Genomic DNA, 20,557 nt, shown 5'->3' on the forward strand with positions numbered 1-20,557 from the left:
TAGAATCCTACTGCGACCACAAAACCCTGTTTTAAATGGGTAAAATACAGTTCAGCATGCCTATCTCAAACTTGACCTTGGCATATTTTCCCTGCCTTTGGCCAAAGCATGCAGCACATTTTATACCATTCTCCATTCTAGTAAACTGAGGCCAAAGTTTATTTCATGTTACAGCAACACCTATCTTTGTATAAATAACACTTTTTATTATTAAAGCATCTCACAGCTGTTGCCTCAGAACACCAAACTGATGAACGGTCCTGCAGAAACAACAATGGCTTAAGTCAACTGGTTTCTAATTCCAGCTCAGCCATTAACAAGATACAGTCCTGTGGCTCTCAAACTTAAGTCTTCTTACCTGCCAATACATCTTCCTCTTACTATGTTTAGTGAGGCACCTACTACATACATCTACCAGGGACAAAAACTGCTAATTCTTCAATTATTACTATTACTATTTGTTGTTCTCTGATCCAAATCATAAAAATTCATTTTTCTTTTTTCGAGGCAGGGTCTCACTATATAGTTCAGGCTGGCCTTAAATTCACTACGTAGCCAAAGCTGGCCTTAAACTAACAGGATCCTCCTGCCTTAGCCTCCCCAAGTGCTGGGATTACAGGAATGAGCCACCATGCCCAGCTGAAAAAAATCTTAAATTTTATTTAGACCATGAGAAAAATCAATTTATCTTGCAATTTATTTTCTTTTTTAATTATAAAGCTGCCTGCTTATTTGTTTATGTACAGTAAAGAAACTGCTGGAAAAACTATTCCTGATAAGCAATATTATGTATATAAACAAAGTTTAAGGAAGAACAATCCTAACAATGTATACATAATCTAGACCCTGTGTGTGCATAGTGCTTTGGTATCTTCCTTTTAGAGACTACTCATCTTCCTATCAGAAACCTTAGCTATGTACAGTGGTGATGGTAAAGATGGAGGAAAGGATACCTAAGTGCACTGTATTCCAGACACAACAGTGAGAGACAACATTCACTGCCCAAGCCACTGTACCACAGAAAAATCAGAAATATTGCTTGGCTTGGTTTTGTTTTGTTTTATGAAGAACTCTACAATAAAATTATCAATGATTCCACTACCATGACCCAGTTAAACTCAGCTAAATACATTCTTGCTAAATATTTAAAAGGTCAAAGGCACCTTCATAAGTAATAAAAGATAAAGAATCTAAGTGGCAGGGGGAAGCGATTGTAAAGTTTTCCCTCTTCTGAATTCAATTACAACTATAGTACCATTACAATAGACTGATATATCCTATAGGATTTTAAATCTACAGAATAAATGGAAACATTTAAATTATTTCAAACTGAATACCACATACATTAATTATACAGAAATAACCTTTTAACACTGCTACAATCAAAAGAGCTTCACCCAGCTCTCTTCTCCAACTTGCCTCTGGATAGTCTCTCCAAACCTCCTTTCTCTGGACTTCCACTGCACTACATCCCCAGATCTTTTTTCATTTTTTAATTTAAACAGGATCTCTGTAAGCCTCTAAATTTCTTGAAATAGGCTCAAACTTATCAATCCTCCTGCCTCAGCTTCCCAGAGTAGTGCGATTATAGCCCTGTGCCACCAAACTTGGCTTTTCTCTTACTTTTAGCAATTCATACTACTGTAATTAAACTTTTCTCAAATCTCCTAAGAACGTACTAGAAGAGCATCACAAGCTTCACCAAGTATCAGTTATCTACTCCAATTTCCCACTCATGGAAATTATTTTTCATAATGCCATTGAAAGTTTGAGTGTTTCATAAAACTTGTCTCAAAATACCATCATTTTTAAAAACCCATAGAACAGTGAGGCTCTATACTTAAGAGTTAATTCTTTTTAATGGAGTTAGCTTTTAAATAAGACTAAGATTACAGTCTTCCAGCATGCAGAGGGTGGTCTGCAGGGTGGCTTCCCACAGTCTAAGTGAGGCAGGTAGAGCAGCACAGAGTTCCCCACTAGCCACACTTTATCCCAACACTTAACACTTGACTTCTCTGAAGAGCTACACAAAGGACAGGAATATGTCTCACATTCATTGCTGTGTGGCCTGGCTCAGGGTCAAGGAACCCACACTGACATGGCAGCAGCCTCCAGCCCTGAAGCTAGTCTTCCTAACCAGTTCTCTCCCAAGATTGCTCCTCCCTATTCTTCAGCTTTCATTCTCTGTCCCTGGCCCTGGGTAGTCACTGAAGTAACTGGGTTGCATCCATGGCAGTTAGGACCACAGAGGTGATACTACACACTAATTTACTGTGCTAATATACTACAGTTCTCTACCTTTCCAGTTTCTGTAGGAATTGTTTTTAAAGTTTAAACACAGCAATTACAGAGAAATAAGTACAAAAGAGTCCACGACATAACAAGAAATCCAATTAGAGAAATTTGTATAGAAAGTTCAATTAATCAACAAAATTAGAAATTATGCAAAGGAAAACCCTGCCAATGTAGTATAAATGCTAAAAACACAATACTGTCTAGGTTTCAAGAGTACTCTGCTAGCAGGGCATAGTGGTGCAGCACACTTGTAGCCCCAGCACTTGGGAAGCTGAGGCATGAGGATTGCCATAAATTCTAGGAAAGCCTGGGGTACACAGTGAGTTCAGGACCAGCCTGAAGTACACAGGGAGACCCCGTCTCAAAAAAAGAGTACTCTGCTAATAAAGAAAGCTAAAGTAGATACATACAATCAAGAATAATGACCCATAATACCACATCAGCCAGATCTATACACTGTATATCCAGTTTAATATATAGAGAAAAAAATACACAACAATACACAATTTCTAAAATATCTAAACTGGGACATTATTAAACAGCCTCAAAACTGTATCGGTACTTCTTACTACCTTTCTAACCCTTATATTGAATCGTACCACTTTTTCTCAAAAGACTATTAAAAGTTAACAAATGTCAGTAAAACTACTTCCCATTACTAACTTTAGTGGGGAGACCAAACACTATATTTTTCAAGTTTCACCGACATTTAAAAGAACAGTACTACAAGGGACTATCTAAAACTGAAACACATTTAAACTGTACTGCTTTGGAGAGCCTCGCCCCAAGTAAACCAGTACAAGAGATAATTTCTACGGCAAGCAGTAAAACCTTTAATTGCTTTAAGCAATTTTTCTTGACTAGGGAAGAGTGATGAACAACAGAGGTAGAAGTGGTCAAAAGTTGGGGCTGGGGAGATGGCTCAGTAGAATAAGCACTTCCCTGGCAAGCACAAGGCCCTGAGTTCATTAGATCCTCGGTTCGACAAAAAAAAAAAAAAAAAAAGAAGTGGTCAAAAGTGTTAAGTTTAAGTCTTCTTGAGATCACGACCAGGAAATTAAAAAAATTATAAGGAATTGAAAATAGCATAGAACACGAGGGCTGAAAAATACCATTGTAAAAGGAACTCCAAAATGAGTAATCATTTTCATATCAAATAATTTTTTACTGAAAACCTACAGAACTAAGTATACAACACGCATTATATTCTCTTAAACTAGAAAAGATAGTATATCATAAAAATTCATTGCAAAAAGAGAAAAGGGAACTATTTGTGAAGTAAATTAGTCTACATATGTCCCATGAAAGTTCAAGGTAACAAAAAAAAATGGTAAATTACAGTAAGAAGACTGAAAAACAGCTTTAAAATTTAACACAGGAAAAACAATGAAGAAAATAAGCCTCTTTGCGAAAAACATGAATATACACAAAAGTATGTGAATTCTTTAAATGAAAAAAACCCATATCCTCCTATTATTCATGAATTTTTAATTAAAATGAAACTTTTTTTTTTTTTGTACAGGTAATGGAACTCAGGACCTTGTGCATGCCAGGCAGGCACTTATTTCACTGAGCTAATCTCCCTGGCTCTGGAAAGTTCATGAAAACAATTAGCAATTTTGAGATGACATGCATCACAGATTAAGCTTCATCCAAAGAAAGAAGTATAGAGTATACTTACAATTGCATCACTTACAATTATTTTTGAAAATTCAAGAACTGGAGAGATACCAGAAGACTGGAAAAAAGCAAGTGTAGTACTGATCTTCCATAGAGGTAAGGAAAAGAAAGAATAGAAAAGTTACCATGCTGTGAGTCTGACATTAATAATCAAGTAAAGGAATACCTGTATTAAGAGAAAATCTGTAACTATAAGAGGAAAAGTAGGTACCTAAGAGCAAGTGACAAGTTAAAAACAAAACATTATGTCAAACTTAATGGCTCTTCTGTGCCTTAGAAACTTGAAGTTAGCAAATTAAGCTTTTAGAGAAATGACATCATTTGTTTTCCTATCAGATGACTTTAAAGTTGATCTGATGATGAGAAAAAAAAATATACTCAAGAAATAAGAAAATACAAATAAGATCATGATTTTATGTGAGAAATACTAATCTGTGATTGCACTGGAAAATTGAAGATTTTGAAACATTTACAATCTGGGTTTATCCCCCTGGTTTATCCATTTCTGCTAAAGGAAGAACAGGACTTGGAGACAGAAGTCAAGCTTCAGAATTTCTACCTATTTTTAATCCTAAAGATTAATGTTCAGCTAACTACCCAGTCATGTGAAGTGAAGAATATCAATTTTAAAATATTCATAAAACTGAGCCCAGTATTAAACGTTTGTCTCCACTGTAATTTCTGGAAGGAATTTTCCACTTATGTCAATGCTCTGACAATTTAAGGCTACGAATCAGGTATAAACATAGCAGGTATAGGTATTTTACCAACAACTGCTTGGCATTCCAGGAACACTCTAAAAAGTAAGACCTTTTTCAGCATTCTGAAATGAGCTGTTTCTAACAGCACAGATTCACCATGGATACAAAAGACACTATCTTTTTTTCAGAGTATTAGGAAGTCTATATACTTTATGCTTTCTTATTGCATTATCGCAACACAGTAGGGTGGACAGATACTGGCTATTCGGTAAGTGCTTATTACCCAAATAAGTCTTCTAGTTAGATATATCAAAAACTGCATTTTAAACTCATTCTCTAACTTCAAATATATTACACTTTCTGTCAAATAACAATAATATTTGAAATGAATTTATGGCCAGAGGGCACTAAAATGTAATTTGAAAATTGCCTGTAGGAGTTTGATGTAGTGAAAATGGGCCTGAGCTTTAAAGACTGATTTAGTTTTAAATCCTGAAAATGCAACTTCTAATGAAGTTTCTGTATCATCTAAGCAAATGGAGTTCTCTGCCTCCATTGTCTCATTGTAAGATACATATAATATTAAACCACACAAGTTTCTGGGTAGAGGAAATGAAAAGCTATGTGTAAAATAATACAATGGTGGTGTTCACTTCCCTTTATAATATGGTATCTTAGATAACCAGTATTTATTGCTAGTTAAAAATCACATATTCCATTAAGTGCCTAATATATAGAAGTCACTAACTGAGCATCTGATGTACAAAAAAAAAACTATCAATAACACTCAATTTTTCAGAGATACAAATAAAAGAATTTAAGCATAAATTAAACTGCAACATCTCCCTTTTTAAAAAACGAGTTAAGTTCTGAAGACAGTAGTAATAAAAAACATACAAGCAACCAACAAAACAAGTAGTACACAATGGAAAACAGATTAGGAAGAAAAATAAAAAACAATTCCAATATGGGATGTTAAGCAAAGTACAGGTGGTTAGGCATAGGTAGACTGTACTTACTTATCATCTTGAAAACCAAGAGTCAAACAAGGTAAAGAAAATCTTTTTCTCCATAAAAAGAAGTATAATTTATATACACTGACATTTAAACAAAATTGCTTTTATCTTTAAATGTACAAAGAAAATCATTTTTACATAATATGCTTGGTAATACCTACAAGAAATCTAAATTACTTGTGGATTTACATCAGAAACATTTCAAATCAGACATATACATTATTACTGAAATTCATGAATTTAGTAACTCTTGGCACATCTCTTCATCTAATGTAAGCCCTTCTGGTTTACAAAATGCTAATACTGACACTATAAAGTAAGTTACACAAGTAACTGAACAATAAACATTGGCGGTTTCTAAATTCACTGACAGCTTTTCAAGACTCAGTTTATTCTCTAAGGCCACAAAATAGCATCCAAACTAAACAAAAACTTCAAGTCTATGAATAAATGACCATATTGCTCTAGGTAGCCTGGGGCAGTCTTTATGAGCACTGTTTTAGCAAGATTACTAGCAGCCCCTTTCACTTTTAGAAGTGTCCCTGTTTAGGCCTGGGGGGATAGCTCAATGACATAAGCTCCTGCCTGGCAAGAAGAGTTCAATACCTCCTTATCCCTGCAGAAAAACAAAAGAACTGCTCCAGTTCAGACAATGAATTACATGGTTCTAGTCTCTGACACAAGGATGTTACCACATTGTCAATATTTAAATGTCATGAAAAGTATGTAAGACTACCTAAGGCAATTCGATGCCCAAACTGGCCTTAAAAAAAAATCTCAATCTAAAATGACACAAGTTCACTTGCTCTGAATGCAGGAAGCAAACTACAACAAGGAAAGATATACAAAGTATTAAAGATGGGGGTGGAGGGAGACTAGGGCCTGAGCTCAGGGCCTTTATGCTGAGCTACACCCCCAGAACCTTTTTTAAATTTTGAGACAGGGTCTTGACAAATTGCCAAAGCTGCATTTTAAAAAGCAGTGACTTGCATTTTTAAAAGGTTGCTTACTTACATGTATATCTGTGACATGACACACATGAAACAAATATACAAAATGCTATAAGTACTAGGCACTATGGAAATGGGACATTTGAGACAGAAACTTTCACTTTCTAATTTATAGCCACTTTGTCTAGTTTTTTGTAAATATGATTTACTTTGTGATCTCAATTTGAAAACTTTATGTAAAAAAAATTCAGAAACCATAGCTTATATTTTCCAGAAAATTTTATGTGCAGAACTATCAGTATTATCCTTACAAAACTGTCTGCAAAATCCCAAAATACGTTAAGGAGTAAATGTAGCAATGCTTAAACTACTGAGATACCTCTCCAAAGAAAAATAAAGCATTAAGAAATTGCCTGGCATTGTGGCAGACGCCTGTACTCCCCCAGGACGTTGGGGCATTTCGCTGAGGGTTTGAGGCCAGTCTGGGCTACATAGTGACCTCAAGAGCAGCCTTAATTTCAAAGCAAGACCTTACGTCAATAACAAAACAAAAACATTCACATTTTTTTCATTCCTGGTGAAGTGGATAGAATTCAGACACTGTATCTAAGATATACTCTCAACTACAATATTATTCATGTTAAGGTAAGGGACACATTAGTAAAAATGTACTAGTTAAAACTTTGCAGTTACCACTATACTGGAAAAAATTAAATGCTATTAGAAAAAATGGCTGGTAAAACAAAGCAGAACATTCAAGTTTTTCTCCCACACCCTTCCTGCCAACATGATCATGACTCAACATTCAAGAAAGCAACCTCAATAGAAACAATACCACATCATTCCCTAAGCAAGCACTGTTGAACATGCAGTGTTTGGCAGTCAACTAACACTTTTTTTCTGGGACATTTTAAATGGCCAGGCTACTAGCACTACCTTTCCTAAAAGCCTTAGGTTATGTTATTTTAACATCTACATAATCTGAAGGGTTCACTAGTATGGAATTAAAAAATACACTCTTGGGGGCCAGAGAGATGGCTCAGTAGAGTAAGTGCTTGCCTGGCAAGCGCAAGGGCCTGAATTCAATCCCTAGTTCCACCAAAAAAAAAAAAAAAAAAAAATCTCTCATACTCAGATTGTTATCGTTTTAGGAAGTCTATTTTTAGTATTTACTAAATACAAATGTTTCAAGTAAATGTACTGGAAACTGCTCTGCATGTAACAAGGAAATTTCATACTAAACACATAAAGCCTTAAACTAAAGTATTTTAGTAATTCATTCAAGCTTTGAAATAACTGCAGACTTCTCATAGCATGATAATGGTTGAAAAGTTAATTATAAAGTATTTACAAAATAAGACCTGAACTGTAAGACTAAATCTCTCTGTACACAAAAATAACATATTGACACTCAAGAGAAGCAAACATAAAAACTGGTCAGGCTTTCATTTCACATGTACCAAACAAAACAAAAACCCTGAATTGAACAGATTGTAAAACTGTTCAAAAGTACATATGTTGTTTCCATATATATGATATTAGCTGCCAGCAAATGTCAAGAAATGAACAAAGGTTCAGTTTTTGCTAAAGCTGTAAAAAGTGTATATAAAACCACCCTGATACAGTCTGTCAGAAACCTATCATCTTGACTTGAAATAGGACTAGAATACAAGTCCACATAGAAAGAGCAAGACACAACATGTATTTGTTCCAATTCCTCCACTAAGAATGTATTTATTATATATTTGAAATATACAATAATAAGCTCAGCACAGTGGCACATGCCTGTAACACCAGCCCTCAGGAGGCTAAGGTAGGAAGACTATTGTGAGTTCGAGACCAGCCTGAGCTACAAAGTGAGGTCAAACTCAGCATGAACAGCATATTGAGGCTCTGTCTAAAAAAGATGAGGGTACTAATAAAATTTTTTAAAAAACATTACATTTTAGTTAAAATTTAAAAAAAGAATACAAGCTGACAATGGCAGATCTTTGTCTTATTACCTATGATAGTCTTTAAGCTGTAATTAGTTTGTAGCAAATGTGAAACAAAAATTCCATAAATGAATTAAGGAATTCTATAATACTCCTGCCTGTTAGCATTTCAACATAAAAGTAGCACAAGAATTTGAAGTTTACAGATTATAAATCATAACATTCAAAATAGAAATCATTAATAATTCAATTATAAAAGATTCATTCATTATAATCCAAATTAAATTTTTCTAAGGCTAACCAAGTTTTTGAAGGGAAAAAATGTGAGAGAAACTGAACAGAGAGAGAGACAACAAAATAAACAGTAATATAGTAAGACGAAAGATCAGGCAATGACAATCATCTTGTCTCTTTAAAAATAAAAACAAACTCACCCCTTCCCACCCAGACAAGGTCTCACCACGTAGTCCCGGCTGGCCTTGAACTTGTGGTGCTCTTCCTGCCTCAGCCTTCTGAGTGCTGGCATGACAGGTGTGTGCCACCACATCTCTTTCTTCCTAAATTTTATCATAAGCACATTTCACACATACCGCTCTGGGTCTTAGAATTAAGTCAGTGTTAAAATAATTACTAATTAGGGGCCGGGGAGATGGCTCAGTGGAATAAGCGCTTCCCTGGCAAGCGCTAGGGCATGAGTTCAATCCCTGGTTCCACAAAAAAAAAAAAAAAAAAATTACTAATTCATTGGGTATCTCCCATTACTATGGCACTGTACCGGACACTTTGGGGATGCCAAGGTCAAGCAAATAGCTACTCTCTCCTTAAAAAAAAAGTCAGAGGAAATCTGACAACAAATAACTGATTTGAGAGTGGTAAAACAAATGTTAAGTGCAGGATTTGGACAGAGCTGGGGAGGAGTATCATAGCAGTAAGGTCAGGCAGGAAACAGCACAATCAGAGGAAAGTTAAAACAAACAGTTGCTATTGTATATAGCAACTATATACAAGAATGACTCTAGGGCTAAGGACACTAAAGGAGAAGGCAAGGGTCTCCAGGAATTAAGAACAGTGGAAAGCCTTCAATGGCACTCTTAGCAGAAACATGGAAGGCCAAAACAATGTTCACTACCTTGGGCCACACATCAGAAGTTAAGGGTCCACCGTACAGCTGTGGAACAGTCACTGCTAAAACTTCAGCAAGGCTGAGGAGCAAGAAGGAACACAAACTGTACTCCAACGACTTCCTTTTCTCCCTCCCCCTTCTTCTGCTGCCTCCCACTGGCCAACCCACACAGACCAAGGACTGCAGGGTTGTCAACAGAAAGCTTGGCCTCTTGGAGCACACAGCAGAAAAGAGAAAGGAAAACAAATCAATTAAAATGGAGAGAATAAAGAGAAAGGATACTTCCACTGAAGGGCTAGTATAACCAGAGAGGTTGGAATTCACAGAGCCAGAGAGAGATTCTCCTGCCCAGCATCCCAAAGAGCTGTGGTTACAGGCAAGTGCCACTACATCCTACTGTGTAAGAGAATAATTTTTACATCTGGATGCTGCTTTTGCAGGGAACCAAAGGTTAGTGGTCCAACTGGAAAAAATACTGGTCTCAAGAAGCAAAGTGAACAATAAATGAAGTCTTCAGAGCAGTATGTTATAATTTCTGGAGATAACAAAAAACAAGAATCCTCCAGGCTCAGCTTCTACTACTATACTCTCTCAACGTGTGACTTTGTTTTTTTGTTTTGTTTGGAATATGCCATTGCCTGTAATTTTTTTTCCATAATTTTATTGAGAAACAAATAGCAATGAGACAGTTTCAAACCAAACTGGTAGCACAGTTTCTTTCTTTCTTTCTTTCTTTTTTGGTAAATGTAAGGTTTTTATTTTTTAATTTTTTTTCCATAATTTTGTTGATAAAGCACAGTTTCAATAATTAACACACTGCATACATTCTTCCTAGTGGTTAATTGCTGTATAAGTGCGGACATGATATCCTATTTACAAACACCATTAGAACAAATCCCTGTATTCATTAAGAGAATGTAACTATATATCTATCCTAACCATTTTGAATACACAGATACAAAATGGACATTCATCTGCATTCCCTTTTTTGTTAAGTTCCGTTATTTGAATATTATAGGTGTGTTAACTCAGCAAAATATTCTAAAAGAGTCCAGTAGTCCATAATAGTACTGGGTCTTCCGCTTGACTGGCAATGTCAGAAATTATTGATCTGAGTCCCCTACAGCTCAACATAACAGCATGGCTTTACTTCTTATATTTCGTTTTTATACTTTTATGCTGGATGGTTATCAACAGGTGACTTTGAACTAACTGCTTGATTTCTTCAAGGTGCCATTTTCTTTTCTTTCTTTCTTTTTTTGAAGTAGGGACTGAGTTAAAACTTTAAATTTTCTTTCAGTTCTAGGATTCTATGAAGCCAAAAGCTCCAGCTACACAACCTATTTACCCAGAAAAGTACCTTGATAAACTAGAGTGGGAGCCTCTTTTATTCATTTTTTGGGGTAAAAAATATATAATTCATTTAAAGAGAGTAAGAACTCATGGGTTCCAATTATAACCACATGGTCTACAATGTGACAAAAAAAAAAAAAAAAAAAGCTAAGCTCAAGCAAACTCTACCATTTAGTATAACCTTGGCCCTGAGTGAGAAAGACCAAGGCAGTCAGATTCTAAAACATGCTCTGGAATGCAGAGGATGCGAAAAGCAATGGCGTAAGCAGAATAACTTAGTTGGTGGCAGATTTTGGAAAAAATAAAATGAACTGCTCAGCCAATAGAGTGTAGAAGCCAAATTATTTAACGGTGTCTCTAAAAAGCTATGAACTCCAGTGCTCCGAAGTCCACAGTTCTCACTCTCACTCACCCCCTTGCCAACAACCACCAACAGCCTTTTTTCATGATACAAATATTTACTGAAAATCTATTTTGGCCAGGTACTATCATAATGTTTCCTTTGAAAATTTCAACAGAGATAACAGCATCTGTAATTACCAAGAAGGTCAAATTTTATCCCTTCTCAGCAGTTTCTTTGACTTTTCTTGTCAGTAACAGGCTTTTTCCTGCCATACCAAGAGTACACCAGAAGGGACTTGCGCTAGCAGTGCTATAACTGTAACTATGAATACATTGGAGTGAGGCTGACATGCACAGCACCTATAACACTGGTCCTGCACATCTCCAACCCTCTTCTCCCACCTAGTAGCAACCAAGGAATTCAGGGACATGGTAAACATATTAACTCACAGGGGAAACCCTAACTCCAGCACAACTCAGTTAAAAGTTCACATATTTTGGATATTATCTCTCATATTTTGATCATTTAACAAGCAGCTGTTAAGCCAGGTGTGGTGGTGCACTGGGAAGGCTGAGGCTGGAGGGTTGCCTAGGGTTTGAAGCCAGCTTGGGCTACACAATGAGTTCATGGCCACCCTGAATACAATAGTGAGTTCCTGTTTAAAAATAAAAAAAAAAAAAAGTCCCTCTCCCAAAAAGGAAATCAAGCATTTGTGACCACTTACTATGTCTCTGAAAACCATACCCTAAGGTATGTACCCTTTGCACAGTGTTTTAAACCAAAGGACAATAAAAAGGCCTCAGGAGCAGTCTCTCTTTACTTGTTGGCCTACTTTGCCTCCCAAGACAGGCCAGTGAATCTGGCATTCATTTTCCCATGGCTAGGCAATATAACTAGAACCCCTCTCTCAAAGCCACATGGAACACCAGGAACCACCTCCTGCTTCTTCTGTAGAAGCTGCCCAGAAAGAAATTCCCTAACTTATCCTAGATGACAGTAAATCACAGGACTCACTTTGAAATGGGCCCTGCACATTACCCAGAAGGAAGGAATGCTACAAAGAGGCCAAGAAGAATCCTGGTTCTGTTGTGTGCAGTGCCGAAAACTGAACTCAGACACTCATGAATGCTAGGCAAGCACTCTACAATGAATTGCATCCCTGACCCTCCAAAAAGAAACCGAATAGTTGGGACTGCTGGGTTTCCAACTTTCAATCTCATGATTAGAGAATACCTTTTTCGTCCAGCAATATTCTACACAGCTGTGCATTCTTCAATGGACCTGAGCACAAAGACGGTTTTCGCTGGGTCTTTGGATCTTCACTGAGAAGACCCCTCCGTCATGTAAATCTCTGACTAAATAAATCTGTTGAAATTTTTCTCCTGTTAACCTTTTGTTCCAAGGGTGCAGCTATGATGCTTACCATGGATGAGGAAAGGAATCACAACTTCTGGCTCCTGGCCTAGGGACTGATTGGGGACAAAGATGAGTGAGAACTTTTTGAGTTACAGTTAATCACAATCTAATACAAGAACCAGACACAAGAAAAAACTTTTACAACTCTATGAAAACTGTAATAGAGTCAAGAACAAAGTACTGCAGTAGCACACAAAGGACAGTACTATCTCTCTGTCTAAAGGAAAACAGCATAAAAAGATAAGACGTGCTGAACCTAAAGAACAAACTGAAGCCTTACCACCTAAGATCTAGTTGGGAAACCTAAGAAAGAGGAAAGGTAGGGGCCACGAGAGGCTACAGAACATTCTATATAAGAAAACTATGGTGGGGACCCTGAGTAAAGCACCTGCAGCTCAGGCTGAAGAAAGACAAACAGCACCAGACCATGAAGGGCCTTAAAGGACACCCCAAGCACCTGCACTTTGGCAGCAGGTAACCAAAACAGATTTTTAAGCATGGCAGTCACTCCCTCAGATTTGGCTTTGAAAATAAAGAGGTTGAGTGGGGGAAGTCCAGTTACAGACGAATCCAATTTTTTTTTCCAAATAAAGTCTAAATGAGAGATGAGGAGGGACTAAAAAGCATTATCATATAGAAAAAACAAAGTGCCACATCCCAGAAATACAGTACCACTAATGCAAAAAGAAAGCAGATTTAAATGGTGATGTGTGACAGAATAATTCCTCAGAATATTTAAGAGGCACATTTGCTTATTATCAGTCTAAGAACTATTTTTTCAAGCATAACACTTTAAGGAGATCATAATAATCATAAAATCTTTCCTTTATAAGAATCACCATAGAACTCTACATGTTGTAAAGGACATCCAAGAATTTGCTCTTTAGAATAAAAGTACAACTGTAACTGTTCTGTCACTATTCTTTGCTCACTGTGTAAACTGCAAACTGCCAGATTTTCAAACCATGAGAATATGGTGCTGTCAATGGGGGGGGGATAGCTCGTCAGTCTAAGCACCTGCCTGGCAAGTGCAAGATCCCGAGTTCGATCCCTGGTACTGCATGCCATGTGGGCCAGGAATCCCAGGCGTGCCATGCCAGCCACAGAAACCCAAGGTGGGGATGCATGCCTGTAATCCCAGTGCCGGGGAGGCTGAGACAGGAGGATCACTGAGTCCAAGCTGTGTAACGAGACCCTGTACCAAGTGAGTAAATAAATAAATAAATTAATTAATTAAAAAACATGACACTATCACAACGTTCGTTCCTAGCCTCATTAAATATACACTGAACTGAATTCCTGGCCGAGCTGCAAATCAACTAGAGATTAGCCGAGTGGGTCAATTATTACTAAATGCAATCATCTTTCCACATTAAAACATAAAAATCATACTATCCAGAACATTTAAGACGCTACAATGAGTACACCCAACAGTCTTCTGCAGCCTCTTATTCACTGAAGGACACGTCAGGTAAAACGTTAAGTCCAAAACAAACTCAGGACACTGGAAATAAGCCCAACTTTACTTTATCTTTGTTTCTTATTTAAGCGCTCAGACTAAAAATCTGATTTTTAAGTGAGTCATACCTTCCCATGACTAGGAAAAGAAACATAGTAGTAGTCTCTTGCTGAGTTATAACAGAAATAAAAGTTACGAAACGTATCTCTTCCTAAGTGAATGGGAGATGCTAACACTCGTCATTAATGAACTTTAGCATTCACTGAGTTCCTTACAGGGAATGTCCCGAGAGGTGCTTCTGAAATGACTGTGTGAGAATTTTCCAACTGTAAAATTCATTGCAAAATTTTTAACATTTTAACACCCTATTCACCTTCTCCACTAAGAAACTAGGAAAGTTCCTTGATTTGTTTTTACTATTCTTAATGCAGCTAATAAGACAGTTTAATCAAGCTAAGCCTTATGTTACTTCAAATCAGCAAGTTTTCTTACTCAATATACATCTCATCTTTCTCTCTTCCTAGTGCAGTACACATAATATCTGCCAAAAAAGGGCACAATTCAAAAATGCTTCCTGATCTGACTACAGGCAACTTAATTAGGTTCAACACTCCAACCTTCCTGTCAGTGTCACATGAGCCCTACAAAACAATACCTAAGTTTTCAATGCTTTTGTAGCAGTTATCCAAACAGCAATAAGACCATATCCCTCTTGCACACGTACAAACAACATCCGTAATTACACACAAAAATACACAGCCAAGCAAAATCACAGCACCAAAAACATTTTTTTAAAAAATATGTGCCTTGCAACTGGAGAATCTATTAAAGGGCAACTGCTCAAAATTAAGCTTTCATATAAAAAATAGCTTAACTTTTTGTGCTTAAAACCACATTGAGTCCTTTTCCAAAAGGAAAACTAAGTTCTACCAAAATAATCCGAAAAGAGGAAAACTAATCGAATGCTCCCAACTCGGGTTTGCAGGCGGACGACCTCTCCGGCTGCCAACTCAGTGAGGAAGTGGGGAGAGCTTCCCCAGGCAGAAGGGCCTGGCAGCCACGTCGCCCGTACCCAGAGGAAGGCAGAGGGGCGCCAGAGGAAGGCAGAGGAGTGCGACTTCTAAGCCCCCGGCCAGGCCCGGACGGGCACCACGAACCCCAGGGACTCCGGCTGGGGCCCGGGCCCTCTCCCTGCCCTTCGCCGCCGCTACTCACTCCACAGGCGGCCAGCAGGAAAGCCATTCGCCGAGGCCCCGCCCTCCGCACCTCTCGGGAGGGAACGGGCAGCGCCCAAGCGCCGCAGTCCTACCCCCTGACAGATCGACAGCCGTGGCACCCGCAGCACAGAAATTCAGCTCGTCCCGGGAGACCCGCCAACCTCCACCCCCCCCCGCCCCGCCCTCGCCAAGAACCCAGGGCCACCCCGATTGGCTAGCTCTGCCAGCTCCTGGCAAAGACACCCCTGGCGATTGGCCATTGGTCACCTGCTGCAGGTGAGCAGCTACCGATTGGCGACGCGTCCAGTTTAGGGTGGAGAGAGGCGTGGTCTCAGCAGGAGGGGGTTGGCCTGGTCGGGACGGCCCATCCACCTCCTCCAGGCCTCGCCGCCAGGAAGGGGAGGGGTCGCCGAAGCAGCTAGCCGTGGGTTAGGGTCCCGGCGCCGAGGGATTCAGCTGGGGAGAGGGGGAGCATGTGGAGAAGGGCTGGGTCACAGCCACAGATGTTTGACCTACGCCCTCCGGCCTCCAGTGGGCCATCCAAGGCATTTCATCTAGATAACTGATGTTTTGCTTACTTCCGGAAAGTTATCTCAGTTGCCGAGAGCAACGGGGAGGAATTACTACAGTGCATCAATAAACAAAACGTTGAGTGCCAGTTTTATTAATCGGCAGGACTTCCTTGGGCCAGCTGTTGTGCTACAGCTCCATAAGGAAAGTGGGTGGCTTGTGAAGATTCTTACAAATCCAAATGGCGTGATTTAAAATTAGTTTACACCTAAAGTTACAGCTTAAGGACCTCCACAGGAAAGGCCCCAAATGCAGGAAATCACACAGTGATTCATGTATAGATCTGGAGGACAATCACTTTTTCTGCTTTATTACTCGTTATTTATGTGCCTCTCCCAGGACTACTAAACACTGAAACATGTGATCACTTTTTAAGAATTTTTATAGCTCTACTGCTGCCCCCAACACCTAGCCTAGTACACACTATACAAAGAGATCAATAAATGCTAGCTGAATATGAGCTGCGCTCCCATACTCCCATATATGTCCAGTACCAACTATTCTCTTGCCCTACCTACGTATTAAATAAAAACCTGGAATTTTCACCCAAGTGTTGTAGGGAGACATGGCAGCAGGAATGAAAAAGACAGGACAAAAGCTGAGCTAGGTGGTCGATAGTCTGCCTGATGGGCAAGACTTAACTCAATGCACAACAAAACGATCCTTTATTTATACTTTTGCAAAATTTGTAACACATGACACAAAGTTGCTTAGTGACTAATAGCTAACCAGAACTAAACAGAATGTTAATCTCAGGAGTGAAGTAGCTTGTTTGCTTTAGGCACTGAGACCCAGTCCTACCTACACACATTCGATCAATTTCCTAGCTTCCTGCAGCCCCCAACAGGGTCTTGTGTCACCAGGCCGGTAATTCCAGTGCTAAGGGCAGCTGAGGCAGGAAAATCACAAATTCGAGTACCCCCTGCCCTAACCAACCTAATGAGAGCCTGTGTTTGAAAGAATTAAAGAATGAATGAATGAATGAATGAATGGGGTTGTAGGTGGGCAGTAGAGCAGCTGGTATTTTCCAGGGCTCCTGGATCAGTAAATAAAACCACCTCCATCCACCCTAACATGCAAACCAGAAACCTTACAATCCTTAGACACTTCCCCTATTCCACATATAGTCCATCACCAAGTTCTCATTTTTGCCTCCTAAATATTCTCAAGATTTTGTCAAACTTTATCCATTTCCATCTGTTGCAAATTAGTCTTCCTGAATCTACAGGAGCTCCTCCAAGTCATTCTCCACACAACAGTCAGAGCAGTGTTTCCATAACCAACTCCATTAGTATACATTCAATGAAACAACCTTAACTGCTTTCCACTGTCATACATGCAACTCAGTATCTAACAGTGACTAGCAGCTGCCTCCACACCAATCCCAATTCTTTATTTACATCTACAAATCATCATCATTTCCACCCTGCCAATGTGAATATGTTGTCCCTGTCCGTGACTCTTTTTGTGGAACTTAACACAGCTACCATTTTTTATTTGGGTTATTCTTAACCATACAAGCAGAAATGGAAATGTTAAGAATAAAGAGGAAATGCTAGAGATTAAAAACCACTGGAAATGAAGATGGCCTTTTAGGGGCTTATGAGTAGCAGACTGGACACAAGTGAGGAAATAATCTTGGAGTTCGAAGACATCTCAATACACGTCCAAAACTGAAAAGAAAAACAGTGCAAGAGAAAAACAACAACAAGAAACAGAATTTCTAAGAACTGTAGGGAAAACTACAAAAGTTATTTCATATTTAAACTGGGCGTGATGGCACATGCCTGTAAACCCAGCATTTGGGAGGCTAAAGGAGGAGGAACGCCAAGTTCACACCCAGCCATGGTAAGTAATGGAGAGCCTTCTTTTTATTCAAAAACTAAAAGTAAAAACAGACTTTAAATATAGGTCAACGTCAAGGTACTAGGTTCAATCCCCAATACTGTTACTGTTTTTAAACAAAGTTATTACATATATTTTAAGAATATCAGAAGATGAAACACAAAGGAACAAAAGAAACCCTAGATTGAGCCGCCTCAGAAAAGCCCACCCTCCATTACCACTTGAGGCTTTGGGGGAAAATGGAGACGTAAGTCATAACAAGGATAGAGAACACAAAAACAACTCCATACTGGGCCCTAGAACTTATTAAACAAGAGGAAAGGAAGAGGGTAGGGGTAAGAAAAACTTAATGGGGCCATCATTTTGATTAAAATAGGTTCAAAGTGTGTATGAAAATATCATTTCGAAATCCAATATTTTGTAAAATATGCTCTAATAAAAAATATATTTTAAAAAAAAAAAAAAAAAAACTCCATACTGCAGATTGAACTTGGGACTTTACACTTGCCAGGCAGATGGTTAGGCCGCGACCTATCTCCCCAGCCCCTCAACGCACTATTTAATCTAGCTTGGCTCAAAATCACAGTAACCATACTGTTTCAGCTTTATGAGTACTGGGATTATAAGCATGAACCAACACACTGCCATCAAAGATCTAAACATTAAAACTCAAAAGACTTAAACTGTTGAAAGATAAATTAGGTAAAACTCCTGCAGTCATACACCCAGGCAAGGACTTTCTGAATAGAAACCCAATCACATAAGAAAAAAAATCAAGAATCAACAAAATGGGGTTATATCAAATTAAAAAGCTTTGCACAGCAAAGAAAACCAAGGTGAAAAGATACATTATAGAATGGAAAAAAGAATTTTTAAAAAATTACCACGCATACCTCAGAAAACTAAGAACTCAAAAAATTAGACTGCCCCAAATAAAAGACCCAATCAACAGCCTTGCAAGCATGTGTAGCCATTCTTTCTGGAGATGGAATCTCAGCACTGTTTTAATTTGCATCACTCAAATGACCAGTGATATTGAACATCTTTCATATTTATTTGCCATATCTACTTCTTCATATAGGAAGTGTCTGTTCATTTCAGAGGCCCATTTTTGGATGGGGTCTTTAAATTTGGGGTGTCCGGATTTTTTTCAATTCTATATATGTTCTAGATATTAGTCCTCTGCTTGAGGAACAACTGGTTAAAATATTTTCCCACTCTGTGGATTGTCTTTTCACTCTTGGTGATTTCTTTTGCTGTGCAAAAGCTTATCAGAGCTACAGTAAATTTTTAACATATAATATAGAAAGATATACATTGTGATTAGAGCTACAGTAAGCTTTTATTATACAATAAAAAGATATAATTTTTTTATTTTAAAGGAAGAAAACCAAAAAACAAACTTCCAAAACAATGACAAGAAGATAATGATGGTTAATACATTGCATATTGTTATCTTTAAATTAGTTACTCAGAGTACAAGATACTAGCATTTAGTTGTCTAAATAATATTGCTACAAACCTAGCTTTTTAATGAACTAGGAGAAATTAGTAGGGTTTTTTTTCATAAAATCTTTGCCTAACCAATGTCTTCAAGGATTTTATCTAATCTATCTTCCAGCAGACTTAATGTTTTGGCCTTAATATTTAGATATATGATTCATTTCAAATTTAGTTTAGGGCATGGTGAAAGATAGGGGCCCAATTTTAATCTTCAGCATGTGCAGAGCCAGATTTTTCCAGCACCTTCATTGAAGAGGCCATCTCTCTTCCAGGGAATGTGTTTGATACCTTTGCCAAAGATAAAGTGGCTGAGTGTCTGGAGGTGTTTCTGCATCTTTTATTCGGGTGCACTGGAGATTATACTCTTTAAGTGAAATAAACTAGACACACACGTCAATATTGCATTGTTTCTCTGGTGTGAGAAACTAAAAATGTAAATAAGAACCAACATGTATAACAGATATTGTAAAATAGGAAAGAAAAACTGTTCAAAGGAATGGAAACTAGGAAAGGAAGCCGGTAAAGAAGGAAGGAAAGAAAAAAATGAGAAAAGGATAAAATGGAAACAAAGCTTTGTAAATAAGGGAAGAGAGACTGAAGGGAGGGTAAGTGAAAGAGAAACAATTATTTCATGTACCTATGATTAAGTTATATCATGTACAAAATTATATCAATTCCCTCTGATGAATCATAATGTATATCTAAATTGTACTGACAAATAATTTTTAAATAATCAAAAAATGTGGAACTGAAATAGACACTTCTTAGAAGAAGTATAAATGGCCAAAAAATACACGAAAACAAATTCAAAATGTCTGGTCAAGAGAGAAATGCAAATTAAAACAACACTGAGTTTGCATCTTATGCCAGAACCTCTATCAGCAAATCAAATAACAAAGGTTGGTGAGGCTATGGGGAGAAAAGGACTCTTTCTCCATCGTTAGTGTAAATTAAATTAGTACAGTCAGGGTGGAAATCAGTATGGAGACTCCATTTGGCCCAACTACTCCCCTTCTAGGTATCTTCCCAAAAGAATTCCAGAGATCTTTTTTTTTTTTTTTTTTTTTTTTTTTCCGGGGATTGAACTCAGGCCCTTGCGCTCGCCAGGGAAGCGCTTATTCCACTGAGCCAATCTCCCCGGCTCCAGAGATC

General features: G+C 38.0%; 1 protein-coding gene across 9 annotated transcripts in view; it reads right to left on the reverse strand.

Moving 5' to 3' along the window:
• Osbpl9 (oxysterol binding protein like 9) overlaps positions 1-20,557 on the reverse strand; it is a 160,555-nt gene that overhangs the window by 39,760 nt on the left and 100,238 nt on the right. For 3 of the 9 annotated variants that reach the window (XM_004639128.2, XM_023724180.1, XM_023724179.1), the window contains exon 5: positions 3,992-4,060. The exons of 3 other annotated variants lie outside the window; for them this stretch is intronic. In XM_004639128.2, coding sequence (XP_004639185.1) covers positions 3,992-4,060 — 69 coding nt within the window. 3 more of the 9 variants (XM_004639133.2, XM_004639132.3, XM_023724181.1) reach the window with 2 other exon arrangements.

Source organism: Octodon degus, unplaced genomic scaffold, assembly GCF_000260255.1.
Source record: "Octodon degus isolate 3935 unplaced genomic scaffold, OctDeg1.0 scaffold00107, whole genome shotgun sequence".
Classification (NCBI taxonomy): domain Eukaryota; kingdom Metazoa; phylum Chordata; class Mammalia; order Rodentia; family Octodontidae; genus Octodon; species Octodon degus.